General features: G+C 29.8%; 2 protein-coding genes across 10 annotated transcripts in view; one reads left to right on the forward strand and one right to left on the reverse strand.

Annotated features, from left to right (window-relative positions):
* The window catches only part of LOC107443405 (mitochondrial inner membrane protease subunit 2), a 137,798-nt gene that overhangs the window by 84,480 nt on the left and 25,994 nt on the right, over positions 1–27,324 (reverse strand). The window lies entirely within an intron of this gene.
* LOC107443404 (leucine-rich repeat neuronal protein 1) lies at positions 1,980–26,134 on the forward strand. Its single transcript, XM_016057252.4, has 2 exons — positions 1,980–2,176; positions 22,603–26,134. Exon 2 carries the CDS (start codon positions 22,681–22,683, stop codon positions 24,745–24,747), a length of 2,067 nt encoding a protein of 688 aa, XP_015912738.1. The 5' UTR covers positions 1,980–2,176; positions 22,603–22,680; the 3' UTR covers positions 24,748–26,134.

Below are 27,324 nucleotides of genomic sequence, written 5' to 3' on the forward strand. Positions count from 1 at the left end.
GTTCTTTAAAATAAATTATATACCTTACAATTTATATTTTTCGACTATTAGTAAATAAAATAATAAATATTTACTAAAAGTTATATTTTGCATGGAATTATTTTGGGATAAACGAATTTTATAATTGCGTGCAAACATTTTTTCAACTCGCTTAAAAAGTTCTCGAGATATGGCGTACTTCTCAAAAAGTAAAATTAACATAAAGGGATCACGTTTTTTGAACTGCTCTCCTGACCAAACTATTCGGACCATATTTCCCAGATTGCGGCAACCCCCTACCTAAAAAGAAATTATCATTGGTGTAATTACGGGTGAAACTTTAAGTTAAAATAAAACTTAAATGTCAATTTCAAAAGTATCTGAGCAACAAAATTATTAAAAACTTGATGAAAACGAATGAAAGTAATTTTCAGATAAGTTTGAATTTTAAACCTGATGTGAATTGGTGGAAGCGGTTTCACCTACATCAATGGAGCTTATTTAAAGGTACTAAAAACATTTTTCAGAAGGTTTGGGGACCTAAAATAGCATTTTTAAGCTGCCCTCCAAAAAAAATCTTCATGGTACACTTAGTATCACTTCCTTTTCAGACATCAAAAACAAAACATAAACTCATATGGTACAGTTAGTGTCACTTCCTTTTCAGACATCAAAAACAAAACATAAGCCTATATGGTACAGTTAGTATCACTTCCTTTTCAAACATCAAAAATAAAACACCTATTATGGTACAGTTAGTATCACTACCTTTTCAGACATCAAAAACAAAACATAAACCTATAGTATTATATCTAAAAAATAGCGCATTTCAGAATAGGCTTTTAAAGTTTTAAAAAAATGACAGGGTTTTTATATCAACACTATCAATGAACAGTTCATTTCCATATTGAATTTAGAGTTTTTTTACATGCTTAAAACGTAATGTATACAACAAGTAACGGTACCTTGTAAAAATCAAATTCAGAAGAATTGCAAAAAGATTTACATAGAATTGCAAATGATTTAGAATTAGAAGTGCAAAATGTTGATTTACATATAGCTTTGTGGAAAGGTGGTGGTCGTGAAAACTGTATACGTAAAAAGTTGTATGTTAAATATGTCGTGACAGAAACTCTTCTCGTTGGTGTGTTTGGAGAAAGCTCAGGTGCTAAACTTGTCATATGATTGGGATCAACATTAAGTGGCATTCCAACCATAGCCATTAAAAGATCGAGAATTAAATAACGAAGTTGGGTTGATGCCCAGAGTTAAAAAGTGGTAGGTGTGTTGATATCAACCAGAACTTATATTATAGTTAAATAGTTATTACTTTCAATTAGTTAGCAATCGAAAACAATCGTTTCTTATTACGTTATAAATAAAAAACAAATAAGTTAGAAAAAAAGATTGGATATGACAATTTAAATTCAGAACTTTAACTAAAAAAACTAACTGAACTTAGTTTTAAAAAAAACTCATAAACGAAAACAAAACTAGTAAATAAATTAGCTTTGTTTTATCATCTAAAAATAAAATCAACAGGTAAAAATAATTCGAAGGAAATCTTTTTTTCTGATTAAAATCTTGAGTTGTAAAACATTCGAAAGTGTAAATAAAAAAGGAAAAGAAAAGAAGAAAAAAAGTTTGTAGATAATCTATAGTTGAGAAAACCAGAATATTTTTTTTTCTTTAGTAAATCTCCAAAACCCATTTATAAGTTTTCAACAATATGCATAAAATCGGTTTCACAAAATTTATTATTTATGATCTATTTCCTAAAACAAGCAGCACTTAAGCTAATAGATCTACTGTTTATCGTTCACATAATGTATACATTACGAACAACAAACAATCAATTCTAGGGCGCTAAACAAACATTGCTTCTTTTAAACGGCGAAGACGAATGGATGCAATAATCTTATATTCTCAACTCAAAATTCAAAAGCTGCTTAAGAGAGACCGATTGGGAACGGCACAGGGGCGCCGCAGAAACAAAGGGCGCAAGCGCTGTTTGACTGTTCGTGCAGACTCTCATCATTCAGCTAGAAGACGATCCTCAGCGAACGCGTGAACCGGATTGTTGCTCATCCATCCGGGAGTCCGGGAATACATCTGCCGGACTGAGAAAAAATATTTTCGGATTATTGAAAAGTGTGCGAAAGAGTCATAGTAGTTGACAGGAATAAATATCTATCAGGTGAGAGCTGACCTTTGTCAATCGTGCATGAGTCTGTTTTGCCGGATATCCGGCAAAAGAAATTTAATAAATTATAGACCAGTTTCTTGAATTATTTAGGTCACAGTTGTTCAAAGAGTTTGTTAAGAGTGGTGCTCTTTTAAAGGCTCAATTTCAGAAAAAAAATTTAATATTTCCTCATTTTTGAAATTTATTTTAATGATTTCAAATAATTTGAATAAATTAAAAATAGTATAAGAAATTAATTCGATTCATGTTTGCAGAAGTTTGGAACTTACTTAAAAGTAATCAAAAGGTAACTTTAATTTGCAATGAAATTATGAATATATTTGCAAATATTTTAGATACAAGATGATGATGCATTTCATATGCAAATTGAAAGAAGCATCTGCTGTAACTAACAGCATAATCAACAGTTGAAATTTCATAGCGCGCTTTTCATGTCAATGCTAAAAATTTAATAATAACATTAAAAGGATATTTAAAACCTCATCAACTATTGAAATATATTAGCTCACATTTAATGTCAATGTCAAAATTTTAATAATAAATATAAAAGGTTATTTAAAACCATAATCAACTGTTGATGATCAACTATTTAATGTCATCGTTAAATGATGAATAATAATGTTACAACGATGTATAAAACCATTATCAGCTGTTGAAATATATTAAAACATATCAATAAATAAATATTTATAACAAATATTTATAAAATATTTAACTAAGGATGGTGTACAGATATGGTATATACAAAGGCTGGCTAAAGACATATCCAATCCACCTAATGCTAAGACGTACAAAAGTTGTACAGGTTAATAAAAATAAAAATGTTCTTATAAGTTTTTTTTAACCCAAAATTTTTCCCGATTACACATTATTATTTATTACCTCGTTATTATTACATTGTATTGTTATTACATAAATTAGGCACTCTTTTATTCTTTAAAAAATAATTAAAATATATTAGCACGTTATGAATATATATATATATATATATATATATATATATATATATATATATATATATATATATATATATATATATATATATATATATATATATTATTGGTACGTTATGAGAACATGTTTGTAAATTGTAGGGATAGAAAAAAAAAACAGGAAAATAATGCATTTCTATCAGCAAGCCCTTAAGCTCATTAGAGCACATTAAATTACAGTTTTGACAAAAACATATATTATGCACAATTGCATTAATAAAACAAAATTATACAAAAATTTCGGCTAACTAAATCATTTTTAAAAAATTGCACAATTTTGTGTTTAGTGTCTCTTTTAAAGGTATACTAAATCAGAAAAATAAATTTTTATTTTAAAAAAATTTCGGTATCATTTTTTATCTACCATATAAAAGTTTTCGGCAGTAAGTTGATAGCGAAAAAAAAATTTTTTTCTGCCTCCCTTTATGTTTCAAAGCCGATCCTAATATTTTATGTGCAATTCAAATTACATTTATTCATGCGTTAAAAATATTCAATCACTAACGTAAAAAACTTATGTTATGTTTTATATATTTAGTTCCTTAAATAGCACATTAAATTGTTAAACAAGCGTTTCCTTTTTTCGTTTTCTGTTTATATTTTCGTCAATTAATGCAATAATGAACACAAGCTAGACTTAACATCCCACATATCAAACATTGTGCCATTATCATTTTTGAAGGTATCTCATTGAATTAAATCGTAGTTATTCACTGATTAGAAAAATTTATTTATGTTTATTTAATTCTTATATTTATAAATTTAATTTAAAATAATTTGACTATTGCTACATTTAAAAAAATTAAACATGCAGAGAAATGCATTTTAATTATATAACGGTGTGGTTAAGCTCTGACAAAATATAAAAATTCTCCTGCTTTCAATTGTATTGTCATTTCAATTGAAGGCAGGAGAGTTATCTTGGCCAAGAGTATAAGTTAACGAGTATGTAAAGAGTTAAAGGAAAAGGACTTGATAACGATGAGGGATATTTAAGAACTTGCGGATAAATTTAAGTCTTCGTAAAAATAAATGCTTAGCTGGTTCGAATGAAACAAATAAAAAGTTAAACATAAGACTTTGATGAATTACAAGTATACTTTCAACCACAAAAAAAGATAATAAAAAAGTTTCTCATTGTTTCAATAAAGTTTGTCAATATTTTATAAAGGAACAATTGGTACCTAACAATTTATTGGAAAAAAAACATTTAAAAAGGCGTGTATTCCAATAAGGTCTTTATTATAAAATATTTTTAAAGTCAAGTTTTTAAACATCAGAATTTCGATGTTTATGAACTATTTATGCTCGATTATAAACCGAGAATATTAATTTACTTCTTAATACCAATAAGAAGGATATATGAAGATGTTTTTGTATACATCTTCCTGATGCTTCGATACATACTTAACCTGTCCGGTTCTTTAAATTAAAATTTAATTCGTTTTTCAACCTCTGGTCTTCGATACTAAAAGCAATATTGGAACAATATTCAAAAATAACATTATCTATGAAATTATTTATACCTTTATAAAAAATTTCATTTATTTTAATGTTATTTAACAAATTGATGTGAAATATAGAATACAGAAATTAAGAAAAAAATATGAAATTCAAGCAAGTTATATTTATCGAAAAAAAAATACAAAACACGTATGGAGGCCACTTAATGCACGGGTAAAAATTGGCTACAAAATTTAAATTCTTCACGTTCTAAATTGCAGTCTGAAATATTATCGTAAAGTTAATAAATTTTAACTATTAATTCAAATTTATAAGGTACAACTAAGTACTTTTTTTAATAAAATTAGCATATGAGTAGATATTAATATAAAGTAAAGATAAAATAAACGCTGCCATCTTGAATGCATTCCATAATTATTGTTACGGATTGAAAAATATTTTTTTCATAAAACAGCTGAATTTATTTCTATTGAAATATTTTAATACAGACAAGAAATTTCACTCATTATTTTTCTCTTAACTATAAAATATTTAAAACGAATGTTTTTTTTTTCTTTTATTCTGTAGACTTTGTACCAAATTTGTAGTTATTATCGAAGCAAACATGAAAAAGATATATCCAAGCAGCAAAGTTGACTGTTAGACATCAATATTGGTTTGAATGGTTTAAACCTACATTGTTTATTAACGGTTGACCATTAGTTGGTTTAAACCATTAAAATTTACCAAAACAAAAAATAGGGGCTGAGAATGAGAAAATCATTAAAGAAATGAAGATACGTGAAATTTTTCAGCATAAAATTTTAATCTAATATAATAATATTAAATTAAATTTATAAAAAATACATATTACATTTAAAAACAAACTGTTATTTAAATTTGGAACGTTAACTTGTAAATGGTTTAAAATAATAACTACAATTGGCAATTTAAAAAAAAAAACATTATTATATTTAACATAAATACTAATTTGGAAATAGGACTAAAAATTCTTTAACAGTACAAAGCAATTATGAAAAAAGTTTAATTATCTAATAAAATAGGCATCGAAAAAATTTTTTATAAGATGTTGAACATTTACTTTTGCGACTTATTTAGAGATTTGATTTTAATATAATTATTAGAATCGAATCTCTAAATTGATTTGAGTCTAACAATTATATTATATCAAATCAATTTAGATCTCTATTATTCTATGTATTTGATAATAATATAATTATATAGAATCATATTGAATCTATGCAAATTTTGATTTAGATGTTTTCTTTTTTTAAATGTACAAAATTAAGCTTGATAGATCTGTTATTAAGTTATTTTACACATGATCAAGTAGAAACTTAAAAATAATAATTGTTTTAATTCATACGTATGCATAATATATATGTAGAAACTGGAAGTCCTGGAAGTTAGATAGTTTTTAAAAAAAATTAATTTATCAACTTTCTACAGCAATAGAATAATTATTCTATATAAATTTCTAGAAGAAGAAAAAGAAACACAAGTATTTTACCTTATACTTAATAATAAATAAAACATAGTGCAAAATAAAACATAGTATTAAAATTCTATTCTCGTAATTATAAACATTAACAAAACAGTCACTGTAATTTTAAGATATTTATACAATCAAATAAATGTTTCGTCTCAAATTTTTGATAGTGAATATTTAACAAAAGGATTTTGTAAATTACCTAATGCCATATTCCATAAACCTGTGTACCCTGCAAAGCATTATCAACCAATAAAATTCATTTCAAAATTGAACAACGAATTCCAGTAAGCATCATTTAAAAACAGACTTCTTCGGTTTATAAATTGTAATTACATCTTATTGATTTATCGAAAATAAGTATGGAAAAATAAGCAGATTTGATAATCACCAAATTCTAATAATCAAATGAATTCAAATATTAAAAATATTCACATATTAAAAATATTCAAATATTAAAAATATTCATATATTAAAAATATTCATTTATTAAAAATATTCAGAAAGTATTCAAATATTAAATATAATCAAAAAGTATTCAAATATTAAAAATATTCAAATATTAAAAATATTCAAATATTAAAAATATTCAAATATTAAAAATATTCAAATATTAAAAATATTCAAATATTATAAATATTCAAATAATAAAAATATTGAAATATTAAAAATATTCAAATGTTAAAAATATTCAAATATTAAAAATATTTAAATATAAACAATATGCATTTAAAATATATTCATCTCAAACATATTATATTTATTCAAAAATAAAATGTTTAAAATAGAGTAAAATTTTTGAAACTAATTTGAGATAAAACATTTATTTTTCATTATTTTTAAGAGTTGGAAATTTTTTAACAATAAAAAGTGAAACGCTTTTGAATTTAAATTTTAAAACCATCACAGACTTAACATATTAAATTCAAAATTTTATAAGGATTAACATGTAAAATTTACAATGTTTTACATATTTCCTCTTAAAAATACGAAGATAAAATTAACATTAATATAATATTACTTTATTTTAATTAATTTAGGATAGATTTACATTAATGGATAAAACACATGACTTGAAAAAAAAACTTCAAATGCTAATGACTTTTGAAATAAAAAATCAAAACTTAAGAAAACTCTAAATAACGTTATATTTAAATAATTGGATCAATTACACTACCGAAAATCAGCAAAATATAATCAAAAACAAAGTTTGCAATTTCATGTTTGGGAAAAAAAGTTTCATCAAAAACTCAAAGTTATTCTTGGTTTATCTGTCCTCTATACTTTAAATTTAAAATTACTAATGCAGTTTAAAGAGAATTATAGTTTGCATACTAAATTTCTTTAACAATTTCAGTTCAAATTTAATCCGTAAATACATATTTCATATTACACAATTATAGTAAGTTATATTTTTTTAGTTTCCTTAGCGTAATAACTCGATTAGATTAAAGTTGGTTCTTTCTAGTAGGGAGTTTTGACCCACCTTTTAAACTCTTTAAAAATCATAAATGAAAAGGTAATTCATATCTAAAGAAAGTAAAACCTTACAATATAAAAAGATAAACAACATCTTATGCTGTAAAATAGTGGCAGCTAGGAAATTTTATTATGTTAAAATAAAATTAGAAAATTAGCTTAATAAAAAGCGGGTTCAACCTCATATGTTTAAACTATACAAAAAACTTTTTTGAAAACATTTACTAAATGTAAATACTAATGTAATACAAAAAGTAAAATGTAAAAATGAATTTTACTTTTTGAATTTACAGGAGAGTAATTTTTGAGAAAACTTTTCTAAAGTAGATGAAAAGAAAAAAAACTCGAATCTGTTGTCCTCTAAGTATTAAATAGAAGTACACATTGTAATTAAAAAATTTAAAATTTTAAAGTTTAATGGGTACTCTTTTTTAACTTTTGTCAAGTAGAGATACTATATAAACTTCGGAAAGATTTTTTAAAAATATTAAAAACTAAAATTTAGTATCTAGATTCAATAAGATACATTTTAATTAATAAAATGAAACCAAAGACGTTCCAAATATTGATTGGGGACTTAATAAATAGGGAATTAATATCCATATAACTCACCATGGGTTAACATGGGAGACCTGGAATTAGAATTTGATGCCAAGTAACACATCAATCCTAACCCTAGTCCTGAAGGAGAATCGTTGAAATGATTGATGATGTTAACTATTAGATGATGATTGGCGATGTTACCTTACAACATTGTTATCTGATTATTATTTTTAAAATTAATAACTTAAACAGCATTTCTGTAAAAAGGGTAGAAATAAAACAATTTTTAAAAACAAAATACAATCTTACCCCCCAATAATAAACCCGAAATACAGTGAATACTAGGTTATAGTGAACGTTTTCAGTGGTTCCGTTCAAATTGCTATTCAACTAATGTTGTCTCATGCGCATGTAGTTAATAGCTGAGAAAGTGGTAGCTCGTTTAAGTGGACTCAAATTTTCTTTTTTGATGTTATTTTATAAATGTTGTAGACTATGGGAAAAGCTCAAAAAAGAGGTACATAAACTGCTGTTTGTAGAAAATGCAACACCATGAAAGAATCATCAGAATCAAATGAAATTTAATGCAGAAACGACTTGTACTGATACAAATAAATGATGAAATTTTCAAAACAAAAGAAACAAATTAAGCGTCCGAAATCAGTATTTGGTGCAGCCACCACGCGCTGCAATAAGTGCTGCTATACGACGTGGCATGGAGTCAAACAGATGTTGAATATCTGCTTGAGGAAGAGAATTCCATATCGCTTGTATGCGCAACCAAAGTTCGTCTTTGGAAACTGCAGGACGCGGATCACGAGTGAGACGCCGACCAACCATATCCCACACGTGCTCAATAGGCGACATATCCGGCGAATAAGCAGGCCAAGGAAGAAGTTGCATGCGTTGTGCTGAACAGAAGTCTCTAACAGTCCGCGCAACATGTGGGCGTGCATTATCCTGCTGAAAGATAGCTCCAGGGATGCCTTGAAGGAAAGGAACGACTTCGGGCTGTAGCACTTCACGGACGTATCTGTTACTATTGAGATTACCCTCAATTCGTATCAAATTGGATCGTCCATGATACGAAATCGCACCCCAGACCATAACTCCGGGTGTTCGACCACTATGTCGTTCAATAATACACTCAGGAAGGCAGCGTTGACCGGCATAACGTCTAACACGAACACGGCCATCATGGGTCCACAAATTGAAGCGTGATTCATCTGAAAAGACAACTTGGTGCCAATCAGCTCGCCAGTCTCTGTGCTCAAGAGCCCACTGCCGACGCAGCCGTCGATGATCCGCCGTGAGGGGAATCCTGTATAATGGCACCCTTGCACGCAATCCACGGCGCAGCAGACGACGACGAATTGACGAAGCCGACAATTGTACACCTGTAGCAGTAGACCAATGTGCTGCCAGCTGCCTGGAGGAAGCTGTGCGATCATTCACCGCCATGCGGAGCAGGTGTCGATCATCGCGCTCTGACGTCACCTTCTGTCGTCCAGTGCCTGTTTTTCGAGTTGTTCGGTGCTCGTCGGTCCACTGCTTCCAAACTCGCATCACTGTGGAACTGTTCCGCTGCATACGAGCTGCTATTGCGCGATAGGAAAATCCTCCTTCTCGAAGGCCGATTATCCTCCCTCGTTCAAACTCCGTAAGTTGCTTGAATTTCTTATTCTTCCGTCGTGGAGGCATACTCAGGTCTCACTAAACGTTTGCCACTAACAAATAATCATAGACTATTTTCAACGTCCCGCTACAGCACTTTATTTATACGCTTTCAGCATCAATTCAGAGGGCGCTGCGCGCGCCACGCACGCGCGATGGCTCTGAAACTTTATTAATTTGCATAATATCCTATAATTGACATTTGCTGCGAATTTCATTTGATTCTGATGATTCCTTCATGGTGTTGCATTTTCTACAAACAGCAGTTTAATTACAACTTTTAATTAAAAGTAAAGTTATGCACACTATAAAGGAGAGTTTAAGTTGTGTCATTTTACTGGAATCAATAATGGTTGTGATTCTAAAAAAAAAAAAAAAAAAAAAAAAAAAAAAAAAAAAAAAGACAAATGAGTGAGCAAATTGGTTGAACAGAAAAATTTACAACTTTTAACTGCAACTTTCTTCACGAATAACGAAAATCAAAAAAAAAATAATAATCTAAAAATTTCCAAAATTGACAAAAACTGAAAAAGTAAACAACTAAAAAATTTGTTACAGTGACAGGGTGCGTAGCTAAATTATTCAACAAAAAATAAGCACCTTTTAAGCACATTTCAAGCACTCAAAAAATATTTTTAAGCACTTTAAAAAATATCATAATTAGGCAGGGTTGGAAAGTTTTTGACAATCGATAGTTTTATCTTGTTTTAACCGTCATGTCAAAAAAAAAAACCTTTTGGCATTGTTTTTGACAATTGTCAAAAATCATGAAATTTTGAATCATGTAAAACGAATGGCGTTTTCATACGCTACGGACAGACTATACGCCGAAATAGATTGGGGTTGAATTAATTATGAAAACGTTGAATAGACCAATGTGAACTGTGTCTTCCTGCATAATTCGAAGCGAAAATCAACATAGTAAAGAAAAAATCTAATTTTGAAAAAGGGAAAATTAAGCACTTTTTAAAAACACCCAATGAAAAAAGAACCTTTAAGGGCTTTTAAAAAACGAAAATCGAAATTAAGCACCTTTAAGCACTTTTTAAAAACGTTACGCATCCTAAGTGAGACTGCCGCTTCGTTACTTGAAGAATACTTTGAACGTTAACGTTCAATATAAAAATTTCGTTATAAGAAGAACTTTGCTGTAAGGAAGAGACTTTATATATTTAATTAGTTGATAATTGAAAAAACAAATTATTCAATCACCATTTTCAACAATACAACTGAATATTATTTCAAAGATTTTATATATAATAATCCATCATTTATAATAAACCCGTTACTGGGTCTGTGCTATAGCGGTGTTAGATAGTCTGTATATAAAAAATACTTCGTTTTAAATATAAAAGTTTAAAAAATTGTTTTAACTGGAAAATGCACTTTTTTTAAGGAGGGGGGGGAGATAAAAAAGCTTCTCTATTCTCAACTTTATTAGGGATCTTTGTTAAGCAGGAAGAAAAGGAGACGTTTATCTGGAATGTCGGACAAGAGAAATGGCGAAATCTTAACTGATCCCGGAAACGTGACTCACAATCCATTTTTAACAACAGACTATTCCGGAAAAAGGCTTTCAATAAAGCTCTCTTCTTTATTAGACCATTGGGAGAACATAAAAAAAAAAAAAACGATTGAAAAAATTCTGAAAAACCATAAAGAAAAATAATGGATGGATATATTCTGATTAAGGATAATGGAAAGGTTTATTTTTTCATTAAAGTTAACAGAAATAGTTACTATGAATAAATAAAAATGAGAGAAAAAAATTACCGATCGAAAAAAAATTATTTATTGTCTTTTCTTAAAAAAGAATCGTCGAGCCACATAATTGGAACAACGTAAGTGGAAACAAATATTTCAGAAATATATATAAAAAAAAATTTGTTATAATGTTATTAATCTTTGAACATTATATAATGGAATTCGGTAAATGATATTCAATAATGAAATTGAGTTTCAAGGACATAGTTGATTTTATTACAGTATCTCTGACGATTCAGACAGCAAATATTGTTCCTTGCCACCCTTACACAGTTTTAGTAGTTCTGATATTTGAAAAAAAAGTGCATAAATATAACTATTTGAACCACTATTAATGAAATAGGATTGAAATTTACCCATTCCGCAATTTAACCAGTGGTAAAAGAACCATCGTAATTGAAACTAACGTCATTTTTGATAAAAATTAATGAAATTATACTTGTTTCGTTGAAGTATGAAATAGCTTGCTATAGATAGAATGCTTAAGGGTTGTCACATGAAATAACTGAATGTGTCAATTAACGCACTCATTTGTATTAATTAACGTACTTAGAAACTATGCTTGTTAAGTTGAAGTATTAAATCCGCTGTTTATGCTTAAGGGTTGTCACATGAAATAACTGAATGTGTCAATTAACGCACTCATTTGTATTAATTAACGTACTTAGAAACTATGCTTGTTAAGTTGAAGTATTAAATCCGCTGTTTATGCTTACGGGTTGTCACATGAAATAACTGAATGTGTCAATTAACGCACTCATTTGTATTAATTAACGTACTTAGAAACTATGCTTGTTAAGTTGAAGTATTAAATCCGTTTTTTGATAGAATGCTTACTGATGGTTATCACATGTTAATAACTGAACAAATAAATGAATGTGTCAATTAACGTACTTAAACTATATTTGTTAAGTTGAAGTATTAAATCCCCAATTTTATAAAATGCTTACTGGCTGTCATATGAAATAACTGAATGTGTCAATTAACGCACTTATTTGTTACAATTAATGTACTTAGAAACTATGCTTGTTAAGTTGAAGTATTATATCGGCTATTTTATAAAATGCTTACTGGCTGTCACATAAAATAACTGAATGTGTCAATTAACGTACTTACTTGTTACAATTAATGTACTTAGAAACTATGCTTGTTGAGTTGAAGTATTAAATCCGCTATTTGATCAAATACCTACTGGTTATCACATGTGTCAATTAACGTATTAAAAAAAATCATCCCACTCTACTTTTTATCTACTTATTTCATAGAATAATATAGTTAATCTATCGTTGAAGCATTAAATATGTTGCTAAAATTTTTAACGTTTCAATGTTCTAAAATATTAACAAATCCATTTGCAATAAAATCCCATTTGAGTTATTATTTTAAGTACGTATTTAAGTGTTGTAGGATAAAAATTTTGAAGTATAACACAAATATTTTTATTTTTTCTTATTTTTTTTTTTAAAAAAATGAAACACTTTGCATGCATCCCCGAACTATGAATGGCAGCTGCAATATTATTTTCACGCCTACTTAAGAGGACTTTATATTGTGAGAGAAACTTTTCATCACAAATTCTGTTACACCTCCATAACTAATTTAAAATTTAAAGTATAGAAAAAGTGAGTGCAGGCAAACCTATAGAGTAAATCATGAAGTTTCAAATGCTGAAAATTATCAAAATGAAAACAAATTATGGTATTTGGTACTTTTTTTCATGTCGCACTAGAGCTGCACAGTGGGCTATAGACGACGATCTGGGAAACATTACTGAGGATGATCCAGAGACAACATTCATACGTCACATCCCGTTTTACAGTGAGGACACATTCACACACAATCCATCCAAGCGCATGTCGTAATTTTGACCAGAACCAGAGCATGATTAATCTACGATCCAGTACCCCAAAGTTATTGTGGAAACCTGGAGGGCTTTGTGACACCGATTTAGCGTGTACCAGTCACCATTTTGTACACAGGAATTCTTCAGCCTTTGGAGATCAAACTCATACTTTCGGATATGGGAGATCAAACTTTCGGATATGGGAAAAACTCCCTACAAGCCACGCTATCCCGGCCCCGAAAACAAATTATGAGAGAATAACTTACGATTGAGCAATGGGGAAGTTTTCCTCCAATAATTTGTATGCATTTCGACAATTTGAAACTTCTTTTTCGACAATTGAAACTTCATAGCTTACTCTACAGGTCTGTCTGAACACACTTTTTTTTTATACTTTAAATTTTTAATCAGTTATGGAGGTGAAACAAAATTTGAGATGAAAAGTTTCTCCCACGGAATACTACTGTCCCCGTAACTCGTCTCTGGATTTACTAGATTGTGGGAGCATATTTTTTAATCGAAATTTTGATCACTTTGTGACTAGCTAGTGTGCCCAAATTTCAACAGGAGCTCTGTAGAAGATGACTATACGAGTTTCATTCCCGGCCATTAATAACAGAATTCATTTCAAATCGGAGTTTTGACCACTTTTCAATATATATATATATATACATATATATTGAAAACCTTTCCTGAAACCATAATATAACTTACGTAGTATCAAGTGAGTGGTTAGGTCATAAAAGCAGCCATTATTTGCTTTGCTATATTACAACACTACGTGAAATTAAACTAAAAAGAAAAAAGTAATAGCATAAAATTAAACAAAAAGTTTCTTAAATCGGTAAAAAAGAACAAAATATTTTTTTCTTTTTCTGCACCTCAAACAAAAAGCGACAAGCGCATTATTTTTTCTGAAATTTTCGTAAATCCGAAATCCCCACAACCGATATTAAAAAGTTATGCAATCCATGTTTTTTGTTTTTTTTTCCGGTTTAGGTGTAACAAAAAAAATTTTTTTTTCTTCCAGTAAACTTTGAAATTTAATTTTTTCAATCAACTTTAAAATGTAATTTGAAATGTAAATATAATCAATTACTTATTTTATAATTTTAGTCTTCATTAAAAAAAAGTACATAAATCAATAAATAACTTAAATCGTTATCGATTAAGTCAAATTTCTCTACCACTATCTACATCACTAACTAAACTTAAATTTAAAGGCGTAACTAACTCAGGGTACGTAGCCAAATCTCTCAACAAAAAATAAACACCTTTTAAGTACTTTTTAAGTGCTCAAAATACATTTTTAAGCACTATATACTTTAACAAAATGCAAAATAATTTTCAAAGTCTTTAGATGATCATGATAAAATACCTAGTTTCTGACAAAGAACCCTTCTTGATTACATTAGCCATTATAAAATGATCAAGAGATTTTTCGGTCAGAGGGTGGAAAATGAAGCCTGAAATTGAGAATATCTTGCAAAATGCAGCAGAATTGCACATGAAAGTGCAATAATCTCACCGAGCTCAGCTCAGTAGACACACAAGCGGACTCGCAAATATTTCATCTAACATGTAAAATGATTGAAGCCTTCATATGCTAAGGACCTACGGTACGCAGAAATAAATTGTGCTTGAATGAACAGAACAGTGTGAAAAGCATGCTTTTGCACAATACGTGTCAAAAATCGACAAGGTAATGAAAAAAATTTCATTTTCGAAAAGGAAAATTTAAGCACTTTTTAAAAACACCCAATAAAAAAAGCACCTTTAGGAACATTTAAATGACGAAAATTAAAAACAAGCACCTTTAAGCACTTTTTAAAAACGCTACGCACCATGTAACTGCAAAGCAAAAAAAAAATCATACCTTTAGTGGGCGATACACGTAACGCTTTTCATGCATCACTAACAATAAATATATTCTATCAATCTATGAAAAGAAACCGATTCCGAAGTAGCTGAATAAACTCAGTTGAAACAGTTTTTTTTTTTCCTTCCCCTTCCCCAAGAGTTCATTCCGTTTAATGAGGGAAGATCAGCAAATGGTGGTTTTTGATAATGCGTGTGGTTTCTGACATAATCGATAAGGGAGAAGGAGGGAGAAAAAAAAATACTTTAGTTCGAAAACTCTTCAGACGATGATTTGCATAATGTATCCCAAACTGATGAAGTGAAGAGAGGCAAAAATAATTTAAATGGAAATCACACAATGCAATGGTTGGCGATCAATAGTTAACTTTAAAAAAAAAATAACAATAAATAAATAATAATAGCACTAGAACCCTTTCATTAAAAATGGGATGCTTTATTTTACTGTGAATGAATTTTCGTTTCAACACATTATATACAACATTTACATAGTATTTCCATGACCTGAAACCATAATATAACCTATGTAGAGTCAAGTAAGCAACTAGGTCATAAAAGCAGCCATTATTTATTTACTTGGCTATTATGGGAAATTAAAACAATTTTTAAAATATCGGAGAGTAATATTAATCTAAGGGTAATGCTATGTTCTGTAATGTTATATTGGGGTAATATTAATCTGGTAATTTTAAACGGTCTGGAAGACTAAATTATGTAACAAAATAATGAATAAGGACCAAAGGCCTCACTTACCATAACGGATTTTCATTTATTATGATCGCTAAATTACAGCTAAATAATTTTTTGTGACATTTTAGCATGTTTTCCTGAATTTTATTATAATAGTGGGTGATAAAATGATTGCACTAGTACACATTTTTATTATTTTAAGATTTTCATTATCTGTGTTTGTGAAAGATGCACTCATTTATACATTTCTTACACAAACCGATCTAACTATTAAATGCAAATTATGAATTTCTAAGTTTGTAGTTCATCTTAATTTCACAATAACTAACTCTCAAATCAATATTTCCTTTATCCAATCAATTTTAGATAGATTTTAAATACTACACAATGTGACAAAATAAAACGGTTTGCAAAATTCAATGCAGTATTTTACAAACATTTTCAGATCTTCCGAAATTTTTCTTTTTTTTTCCCCATTCGCATAAGAATTAATTTTAAATTCTATTTTGAATTCTATATTTAAATTAATATCTACTACGATAATAAACTTTAAAAAAAACTCTTTGAAAATTTAGTAATAATATGTACATAAGACTTAGTGCAAGTTTTAATATTAAGATAGATTGTCTAAATGCGATTTCAAGCTATTTCAGCAATTTTTTTTCTTTTTTTTCCTTCACGATCTAAAGTTAAATATATAATTTAACGAACGTTGAGCTCATGTTCATTAGAATGTGAGTTCGAATCCCACCAGCCGACGAATCCCCGAGTATTAAAAGGTGACTAATGCACGTTAAATCTGTCGGGTTCACAAAGTCCTCCAGGTAACAAATCAATACCCCTGGAGGTATAGAATTGAATATTGATCGTTCTCTGGTTCAGGTCAAAATTACGATCATTGGATGCATGAATGGAGGATGTTTGGGTCCTCCCTGTAAAACGGGCTGTGGCGTGTGTGTGTGTGACTGATTTCCTATTCTTGGCAATAGATTGTGCCACTGAAAAAAACAAGAAACGCATTCTCTGAATTAAAAATTCTTGGCTTCAAAAAGCAGGCTTCTTGGCATTGGCCAGTAGAGCCAAAAGCCGCTAAGATAACAAAATATAACCTTAAGTTGGTGACGGTTTGTCAATGAGAGCCTTTCCTTTACGTGTAACAAAGTTGAGGGGTTGGGAGAATGGTGCATGGTATACCAAATATAAAACAGTAAAAAACATACAAATACATATATTTTAATCAAAAGGATATTTATCATGATGTAAAATGTAATGAAGTAAAATTTGCCTTAGTAAAACTGCTATTAAATAAATAATTATAAAATACGAGTCTTCATAATTGAAAAGATTATTATGCTAGAATTTGTCAACATGTGATTTTTTTAAGTAAATATCAATAAATAAAAACTACATAAAAAAATGCTTCCTTTCAAAGCATCTAAAATAAAGGTGCATCCTCCATAATTGTATTATTTCCATCAATTACTTACCTCGAATATATAAAAAGATATAAGCACTGCTTGTAAAAGCACTTCAACGTAAGGACTTGATCGATTCAAAGAGCTTTAAAGTCAATTACTTAATCCGCGCAAAAGTTTATGTTCATATAAGGAAAAAAAAATAAGATAAACAAAAGTGGAAACTATTTGTATTTTTTAACTAAATAATAATCGGAAAATATTTTACTTTAACAATATGACAACAATATATTAACACAGTTCTTATTATTTATAAAAGAATCGCTATATTTATTACATGAACAAGTAGAACCTTTTAAGAAAATGAAATTTTCACTTCGCAAAGTAATAGTGTTGCACGCTGTATACATAAATAAAATATTTTATCTTATTTTAGGCTCGTAGGTAAGAAAAGGATTACGCACTTTTTACGACTTTCACAAAATTTATTGTGCCTCGAAACTGAATACGGAATGATTTCGGTAGATTACTTAGTTTAAGAACTCTTTGCGAATTTAGTTATGCGAGGAGAATATCCTTTTTCTTCTAAAATTATTATGCGGTTGCAAATTTTTATTTTTTATTTTATTCAAATTTCAATTATTGTTTAGTATTATTTTTAACCAAATACTTGAAGATATAGAAAAGAAAAATATGGTTGTTAAAAATGTTTACCACTTGAATTGCTAAAAATTACGATATATAGCGGGGTTGCTCTAATGATTTAATAAAAACAAATAATTTAAATATTCCACAAATTCAACTATTGGCGAAATTTATGATTTTCCTCGCAGTGCAATGTGAACGAAGATTAATCTTATTAAAAAAGTTTTTTGCCACGAAGCAAAGAATCGATTTAAATTTCGAGTTTAAACACTCTCTTCAAAACATGCCTTTTTTGCAACAGATTTAGATTCTTAACCATGAAAATATGGGTTTAGACGCCATCTGGAAGATATGGTCTTAATAATTTAGTCAGAAGAGCAATCAAAATTTTAGGTCACTTAAAATTAATGCTAGCGTAGTTCAGTATATTTCGATACTTGTAAGCAAATCGAAAACTTATTCCACACAATTATAAAACTTGTTCATAAAAGACAGACAAATACATACAAAAAATTATTTTATTGATTATTTATTATTTTTTATCATTTAACTCAGTATTAGTCGAAAACATTTTTAATTGGGTACTTGTAACCCGAGAAAAAATTAAGTGATTATGCCTAACCTTGTGATTTAAAATCAGATTGAATTGGATACCTGTAAGCGTCGTCACGCGTGTGCGTCAAACGCGCGAGTGTGTGATTGGCTTCTCAATCGACAAATGCCACGCTTTACCTTCGATGACACCTCTTGCAGGTATCAAATTATAAAATATACAAACTTTTATAACATTTTAATTTTAAATAAGAAATTACAGACCAATCACTACAATTGGTCAAATAGTTCTTGAGAAATAAAAATTTAAAAATAAAACATTTTTGAAATTAAATATTTACTTGTAAGTACTACGCACTGTACCATACCACCAATACTATCACCATTTCAGTAAGGTTTGAAGTACAAAATTCACTGTTCACTGCAATTATAGAGTGTGACCAAAGTTTCGAATTAGTCGTTTTATATGCGATTTTCATTCTGATAATTAGCATAGGAGGTGTTTGGCTCGGAGAATGGATCACTCTATCTACAGAAATTTTACAGAAGCATTTCTCATGCTAGCGTTGGCAATGATCTCTCAACCAAACATTGGCAGTTCTCTTTCTCCCAGACATTGGCAAGGATCTTTCTTTCAAGTGTTGGCATAAATATCTCACTCAAACACTGGGGTTACGATTTCTCATCTAAATAATGGCAATAACTTCGCATCCAGGAAACCAAATACATTAGAAAGCTAACATTTGCTTCCCTGTCAAATTCAACCCTAAGAGCAAAGTTAAATTTTATTAACAAAACTGAAATAAGCGTTTTTATTTAGAAAACGGAAAAAAATTACAAGAATTAAAAAAAAACTTTTTTTTACACGAGGTACGAATTGTATAATTTGTTATCGTTTATTTTTAAAAGTTTCTTTGATGAGGGTAAATATTTTAACGTCCTCGGTAATACAAAAAACACTGGCAAAGCAGTAAAAAAAAACAATCTTTTTATTTAATTATACCAAGCAAATGGAATAATTTTATTAAAAATACCAAGAAATGTTAAGTTCTTTTGTTATCGTCCAAACCCTATTTAAAAAGAGATTGCAACACCATATCATATTCATGAGCTTGAATTATGCCCGGCACGAGAGTTCTATTTAATCGCGTTTTGCATTATTAATTAAAAAAGCTTAGATAATTTTCTCTCCTCGAAAAAAAATGCTTTTGCCTCCTTCTCTGGTGCTTTAATTTCATACTTAAATCATCTCAAAAACTGCGCTTTAAATGCACTACTATCTCGTCATATTTACCCAACTTCACGTGAGCCTAATTAAGTTTTATCTAGCGACTAAAAGGGAAAGGGCATTTTTGTAATTAAAAGAAGTCGACTTTTACATAATTAAGAGCTCTGATGGTGAGGGATTACGAAGGAAAATCAACGAAAGAAAATTTAACTGAAAAGATAATGAGTACAGAAAAAAAAAGAAAGCTAAACGGAGAACGGTTGGGAATTCGTGAATTCCATCAATCATCTTAATAATTGATTACTCAAAAACAAGCAGTTTTTATTATTGATAGTCAATATAAAATATAGTTAAAAAATAATAAATAAGTAATTAATTCTTAAACTGCATTATAATTGCAGTAATTATACTTTAAAGTAAGATTCTTGCATTTTGAAAAATGACATTTGCAATTTCAAAATGTGTTCGGAAGAAGTTGCGCATTTCTGCTCGATTCGGAACTATAATTAATAATTCAGTATTGTAATAATGTAGAAATATTTTAGAAAGATACCCATTCTTGCTTTTTTATAATTAAATTACAATTAAAATCTTCCAAACAATACAAATTTCAATAATAAAGAAAAAGTCTTCAAAAAGAATTCACGTGCTAGTAAAAATTTATTAAAAAAAATCACAATTAAAGAATGTGATTAACTATTTATATTATTTTAATGTAAACACAAAAACTGAATATTGCATGTAACTAAATCAATCAGCGACTAGTAGAAACTCAATCTTAAATGTTATTTCTGTACAGAGATAAACAATCAATATTTTTTTTTCTCATCTCTACACCGTTGAATTGTATTTTAATATAAGATTCACAATCGGATGCTTGCAGGTGACGTCATCGTAGGTAAATCGTGGCATTCGTCGATTCAGAAACCAATCAGATTCGACACACACGCGCTTACAAGTATTCAATTAAATGTAATTCAAATGACATGGTTAAGCAAATCACTTCAGTTCATCTCGAGCTGCAAGTACCCAATTGTCAACATATATTACATTACTGGGTAAGGTAGAATGATTTTTCAAAATTCGGCATGCAATAGCAACCTACATAAAAAACATTTTAAAAAATGAAATTGTTTGCATACCCACTTATATAGTTTCAATTCAACATTTGTTTGCTTTATATTTTACATTAAGTTACATTTAGTTTCTCAATTTAAGACGTGCATGTTATTTGTTTATAAAAGATTAAGTTCAATCACAGGGATATTTCGCATGCGACTAATGATTGTACATGTTTAAAGTTTATGACTTTGACTTTAATCACATAGATTAATTTGACTTCAAATTTTATTAAAAAGATAAACGTTCCCTATATAATTAAATGGGGTGTTAACACCTTCAGTTATTCACAGACTACATATAACTAAAGGTAATTGTACCATGCCTTTACCCACGTCAGGCAAAGCGATCTACGAAAGTCACAAGTTGTAACTTTTTGATTACTTTGAACTATTTCACTATCAGCATTTGCTGATAGTGAAATAGTTAATAGAAATAGTAGCAGCATAGGATTCATAAGAGAACGTGGCATTTGCTTGCCGGGGTCTTGACAAATCCGATATTCACAGAAACTCTTACTCAAATTTCTCACTTCCGATTGTCCTAGAAAGTGTTCGCCAGAAACAGTAAACACCATACGAATAAGTTCACATTAAGCAAACTTTCTGCCTATCAAAATCGTAATAGTGTACGTTGAACTATTTTAAGAGCATTAATCTCATGACTGAACATTTATATTCATCTTAAATGCTCTCAAACAAACTATTTCATCACTTATATCTGAGTTGGAGAGTTAGATCTCAAGTGGACCTGTTTTCATATCTATTCCCAATTTAATATTTCCACAGTTTACAAAATTAAGGGTAGGGGTGAAACTTTCCAGTTATGTTTCAGGACAATTTTCAGAAATAGAAAGATGTATAAAAAAATGCAGAAAGATTTCAGATTGGAGAACTGACACAATAGTTTTAAGTGAGGATTCAAATTGTGATCAGAAAACGTTCAAGTTTACTCCACGTCAGCATAGTTTTTATAGCAACAAATAAAGATTTTGTGTAGATGCTTTATAAATAAATGTTAGACAGGTGTAAAAATTTAAAATATTTTGAAAAAATAGTTTTAGAATTATTGCAGATTTCAAAAAAATGTAATAATTTAAATTTCTATTCCATCACAAATTTCAATAAACTTACTTCGTAATCCCTGTTTAGCTGAATTTATCGTAATTTTACAACTACTATTAGAAATAAAAACATAACGTTTATAGGCAAAAACACAAATTTTCAAATTTGGTTGCGTTAGGTATTTTAAGAAAAGTTTTTTTAAAATAAAACAAATGTGCTGCTAATTTTAAAAATCTAAAACTTTTCATTGTACATGATTTATTTAATAGAAAAATCAACACAAAATCTGGGGACGAAATTTCTTTACTTTTTAAAAAATTATGTCCCATTAAACTTGAATTTCCTTTGCTTATGATAATTTCTCATATGCTCTACGTTATTATTACAATATAAAATTTCTCCATCTGAAACTTTCGCCGAGCTTAGATTTTTAGATACATACTAAAATGTGTACCGAGTTTCATTAAAATGAAAATTGCAAAATAGATATGGATCTGATAACTGATTCACTTGATATAGAATAAAAATCATAATAACTGTATTAAATGTTATTACTAAAATTTAACATTTTATTTCAGGCAACAGTTGAGTATTTCAACAATGGATTGAAAAGCTATGTCCTGTGAACAGAGTATGGACCGCAGTCGTGGTCCGAAATGAAAGATCCATTTTTGATACATCTGCTCTTCCTGCTGCCACCGCTTCTCCATCAAGCAATTGCCACTACAGTCACCACGCCAGTAGCCCCATGCCCAAGTTCCTGCAGCTGCTCCTCTCAGATCTTCAGTTTCCTCGGTAACGTCAGTTTGAAGACCACCAACTGTACCAAACATCGCTTAACTTCTGTCCCAGAAGGAATACCGCCAGAGACGAATGCTCTAATCCTACAAAGCAACAATCTGACTGATCTCTACAATCAACTACCTCCACTAAATAGTCTTTTGTTGCTAGACTTGTCCCACAATCAAATCAAACAACTCGGCCGAGGTCTTATTTTCCACAACTTTACAAATTTACAAGTTCTTAATTTGTCCTATAATGACTTCAGGACAGTTTTTAACGGAGTTTTTAGAGGCATCCATCGATTGCGCATACTGGTCATGACACATGTACAGATAAAATTCATTGAAGAGCATGTTTTTGATGGATTGCGAGAACTACGTCGCTTGAACCTTGATCACAATCAATTGAATGCCATATTTCCAGAATGGTTCAAGGAACTTCCAAAACTGGAAGAATTGCACCTTGAAAACAATCACATTTCTTACATTAATAGCGGCTCTTTTACGGCACTGGGCAATCTCCGAAAGCTTTCACTTAGCGGTAACAAAATTCGCGGCGTCAGCGACCACGCATTCGATGGACTGGAGAATCTAACTTCCCTTTATATCGAGGATAATCAACTCTTCAAAGTACCATCAACGTCTCTCCAGGCAACTAAAAATCTTAAAATCCTGAAATTAGGAGGAAACTTTTTTCCACAGCTGCATACGGGTGATTTTGTCCACCTAACACTCGAAGAAGCTTTTGTGGAAAACATTGCAGATTTGACTCTTATCGACCGAGGTGCCTTTTGGGATTTACCATACCTAAAAACTTTGCATTTACACCACAACACGAAGCTCCAGTTCGTGGACTCCCACGCATTCATAAATGTCCCGAACCTAAGGATTTTGTCCCTACACGGTAGCAACTTAACAGCCATCAACCGAGATGTAATCAAAACGTTTCTAAAACCTTTGCAAATAAGTCTTTATGATAACCCCCTTCTATGTGACTGTAACATAAAATGGATACACGAAATGTTATGTAGCAATGCAAGTCGAATTGAGATCCTCAATTCAGACATCATGACGTGTGATCAACCTTCAGAGTTTCACAAAACCCCGGTAAAAGACTTGAAGGCCTCGCAAATACCTGACACGTGCCAACCTTTTCTTGTGGGACCCTCCAACATTACAGTTGATAAAAAGATAGGAGAAAAATACATCTTTCAATGCAGAGCAAACGGCATACCCGTCCCAAACATCCACTGGATTTTACCGAATGGCGCTGTCCTTAACCAAACGTCCAATGATATTCATATCCAGTTTAAGAACACTGGCAGCCTGGAGCTATATCACATAAAGCCCAAAGATTCGGGAACGTATACTTGCATAGCAGAAAACCCCATGGGTGAAGTTGTAGCCGTCACTAACTTAATCGTTGAAAATATAGACATTAACATTTTTGCTTTGGGTATAGCGTCCACTTTCGTGACCGTCGTGTGGAACGGTACAGCTAGAAATTCCTTCCCTGAGTATGAAATAATATATCGAAGGGAAAATGGCACGAATACGAAAAAAGAATACCAATCAGTGACAGTGAGTCAGTTCTTTCGCTCCTACACCATAAACAATCTTCAGCCAAAAAGTACTTATAAATTCTGCATCGGCGTCAAGAATAAAGAAGACAGACAGTACGTGCAATTTTCTTGCACTTCAGCCCGCACTAAAGATGAAAGCTTCATGATGCAGGGCATACACCACACTAGCAATGTCGCTGTAGCTGCAGTTCTGGGTATCATCACCACCATGATGGTAGTCGTGTGTGTCGTCACAGTTGCCGCCAGGAAATATCGCCAAAGACAATACGACACACCCGAAAAATCACTGGTAAGCAATATGGCTCAAATACCTATGGAAAATCTACATAGTCCACTGATGTCTCATGTAGGATCGTGAACAAATATTATAGTGAAGTATAATATATAGCATGAAAACGCATAAATGCCACGTCCTTAAAATAGCCCAAGCTAAAGCGCCATTGTATGTAAATGCTTTATATAAAGAATTACTTTAGAATACCAGTGCAACAAGGGAAGGCTATCCGTTGTTCCATGATGTTTCCCTTAAAACAAACTCATTGCCTAGCAACGATAATGCAGGGTTACCAAATCGGGGAATTTGCTCTCAGGCGTAGAGTAAAATTTTCGCACCAAGTAAATTTGAAAAAGGCATATATAGTCTATGCCTTTTTCTATCGATGGAAAGAACTCATTTCGCCATTCGTTTAGACAGTGTCGGTGACTATGGTTACGAGGTTCAACTATTTCCAGTAGGGTAATAAGTCAATATTTAAGACAGATTTTGGGTCACGTGGGAGAGATAAGCTGAATCAGGACCGAGTGAAGCTCCCCTCTTTGAAGCGTGCTATTTCTTGTTTCCATAGCAGCATAGACTTTTTGTGGCGAGGGGAGTTCCTTCTACATACAAACAATGTTTATTATTATTATTACTATTATTTTGGTGCTGATTTTAGGGAAAACATTCACAACTTTGCAAAAATTTGAAGCAATAAGAGGACAAAAATAATTTTAAAAAAACTTAAGCTATTTTGCGTCATCATAAATTAGGGCATCATAAAGTTAGTTTTTTTTTTGTTGATGTTTTTGGCAATATTATTTCTCAGTTTTCGGGGAGGATATTGTTAAAACAGTTGGTAAGAATACTTTGCAGCAAAATTTTGCAATCAAAATAAAGATTTTTTTTTTTTATTCATCTCTTTGCCGTTGCTAGGCAACGCTCTATCATCGCTAGATCATTACTATGATGAATTTCTATCTGGACAGCGGACATGATTCCCTTGAAAGAGTAAGTTTTTAAAAAAGAACATTTGAATCACATTAGAATTTTTTAGAAAAGCTAAAGTAGCGCAAACACATATTAAAATAATTTTGTTTAGATGTTTTGTTAAAATGTTTGTACATTAGATGAAGCTTGTACTGTATAGTGAAATTTTATTTTTCAATGGTGAATATTCACATCAAAAGTTGTTTCAAACGTTGTTTGTGAGATGAAAAATTATTGAGGTACTTAATCTCAAATTATTTAATATATAAGACACATTGTTATACATTATAAATTTTTAAAAGTTAAATGAATTTCTTAATCAAATTTCATGATTGAAGAATCTACGATAAACAGGCAGCTAATCATGTTTATGTGTAAAATGTTATGTATTGAAATATATTTTCGAAAAATTCCATAATTTATGTATGTATACTGGAGCAAAAATGGCCAGCAAAATGTAATATGTTCAGATTAATAAATACACCTTTTATTTGTTTTACATTATTATTTAAGAAAAATATTGAGACTTATTTGTAAAAACAATAACCAACTTTTTTTAATTCCTATTTAAACAATAAAGACAAATCATAATACCAGGAAAATTTTTATAATAAATAGTAGGTTAAACTTTGGACATTTAAAAACCACATTAAAATCTATAACTGCAAACAAACTTTTCACATTAAACCAAACTATGCCACACTAAGCCAAATAGAATTAAAAATTACAATAGAATTAAAAATTACAATGTAAGAAAATAAAAATAATTTAAATGCTTACTTCAGGCACAAAAATCGTTATACAAACCAAATATTGTAATTGAAATAAAATTAAACACAATTGTAAACAATTACGAGTGGTTTTAAAAATATGCTTAGCTGTTTAGGAATGTTTTTAAGCAAATTAATATTTTTATAACGATTTTCCTTCGTTTCTCTAAATGCAGTTTTATCGATATTTTTTATATAAAAATGAAATAATTTCTTAATATTCTTATAAATTTTTAAAAGGAAATGTAAAATAAAAGTTTTAACAACAAACATAATTTACAATATTGTGAGGGAAGTCAAAGGTTTATCTTTTTCTCGCAATTATTTTGGAAAAAGTTATAAAAGGAATAATTTTATTACAATTTAGTTTAAAAAATACATATACACTAGGTACACAGAACAATAGTTCGAATACTTTGCAATATAATTTTAATTATTTACACTTTAAAAAAATTTATTTAATCTCAATACTTTACGTTAAATTTTTACTGTTTAAAAACAAGTTCCTTTTTATAACCTTATGTTCCAAAAATAATTGATCAATCGAAAATTCAAGGAAAACGGAATAACATAGAAATGCAAGTTTTACAACGTTCTTTTTAAGAAACTAGAAACTAATTCTCAACATCTTTCAAAATTAATTACAAAGTTCGTCTCTAGATAGCACTGATGACAGAAAAAAAATTCCAACAAATGAGTGCTATTTCGAAACAATCCTTTACAATTTTTTTCCTCGTAACTAATTTTAAAATTTAAAATAAAAAGTGATTCCGAAAATTGTGAGAAATAGTGAGGTGTTTCCGAAGCAGCACTCAGCAAATTGTACAATTTCTGTATATCTCCTTCCACTTTCCTTGAATAGATTTTTAAACCATTAGCTATTTTTGCAACACCAGATAATTAATGCTTATACAATTGG

The sequence above is a fragment of the Parasteatoda tepidariorum genome, chromosome 1, assembly GCF_982258835.1.
Source record: "Parasteatoda tepidariorum strain Cologne lab strain chromosome 1, Ptep-v5.0, whole genome shotgun sequence".
In the NCBI taxonomy this organism is placed as follows: Eukaryota; Metazoa; Arthropoda; class Arachnida; order Araneae; family Theridiidae; genus Parasteatoda; species Parasteatoda tepidariorum.

Bases quoted from the DNA above. Each gene is read 5' to 3' on its own strand.
- LOC107443404 (XM_016057252.4), top strand. From the start codon at position 22,681: ATGAAAGATCCATTTTTGATACATCTGCTCTTCCTGCTGCCACCGCTT.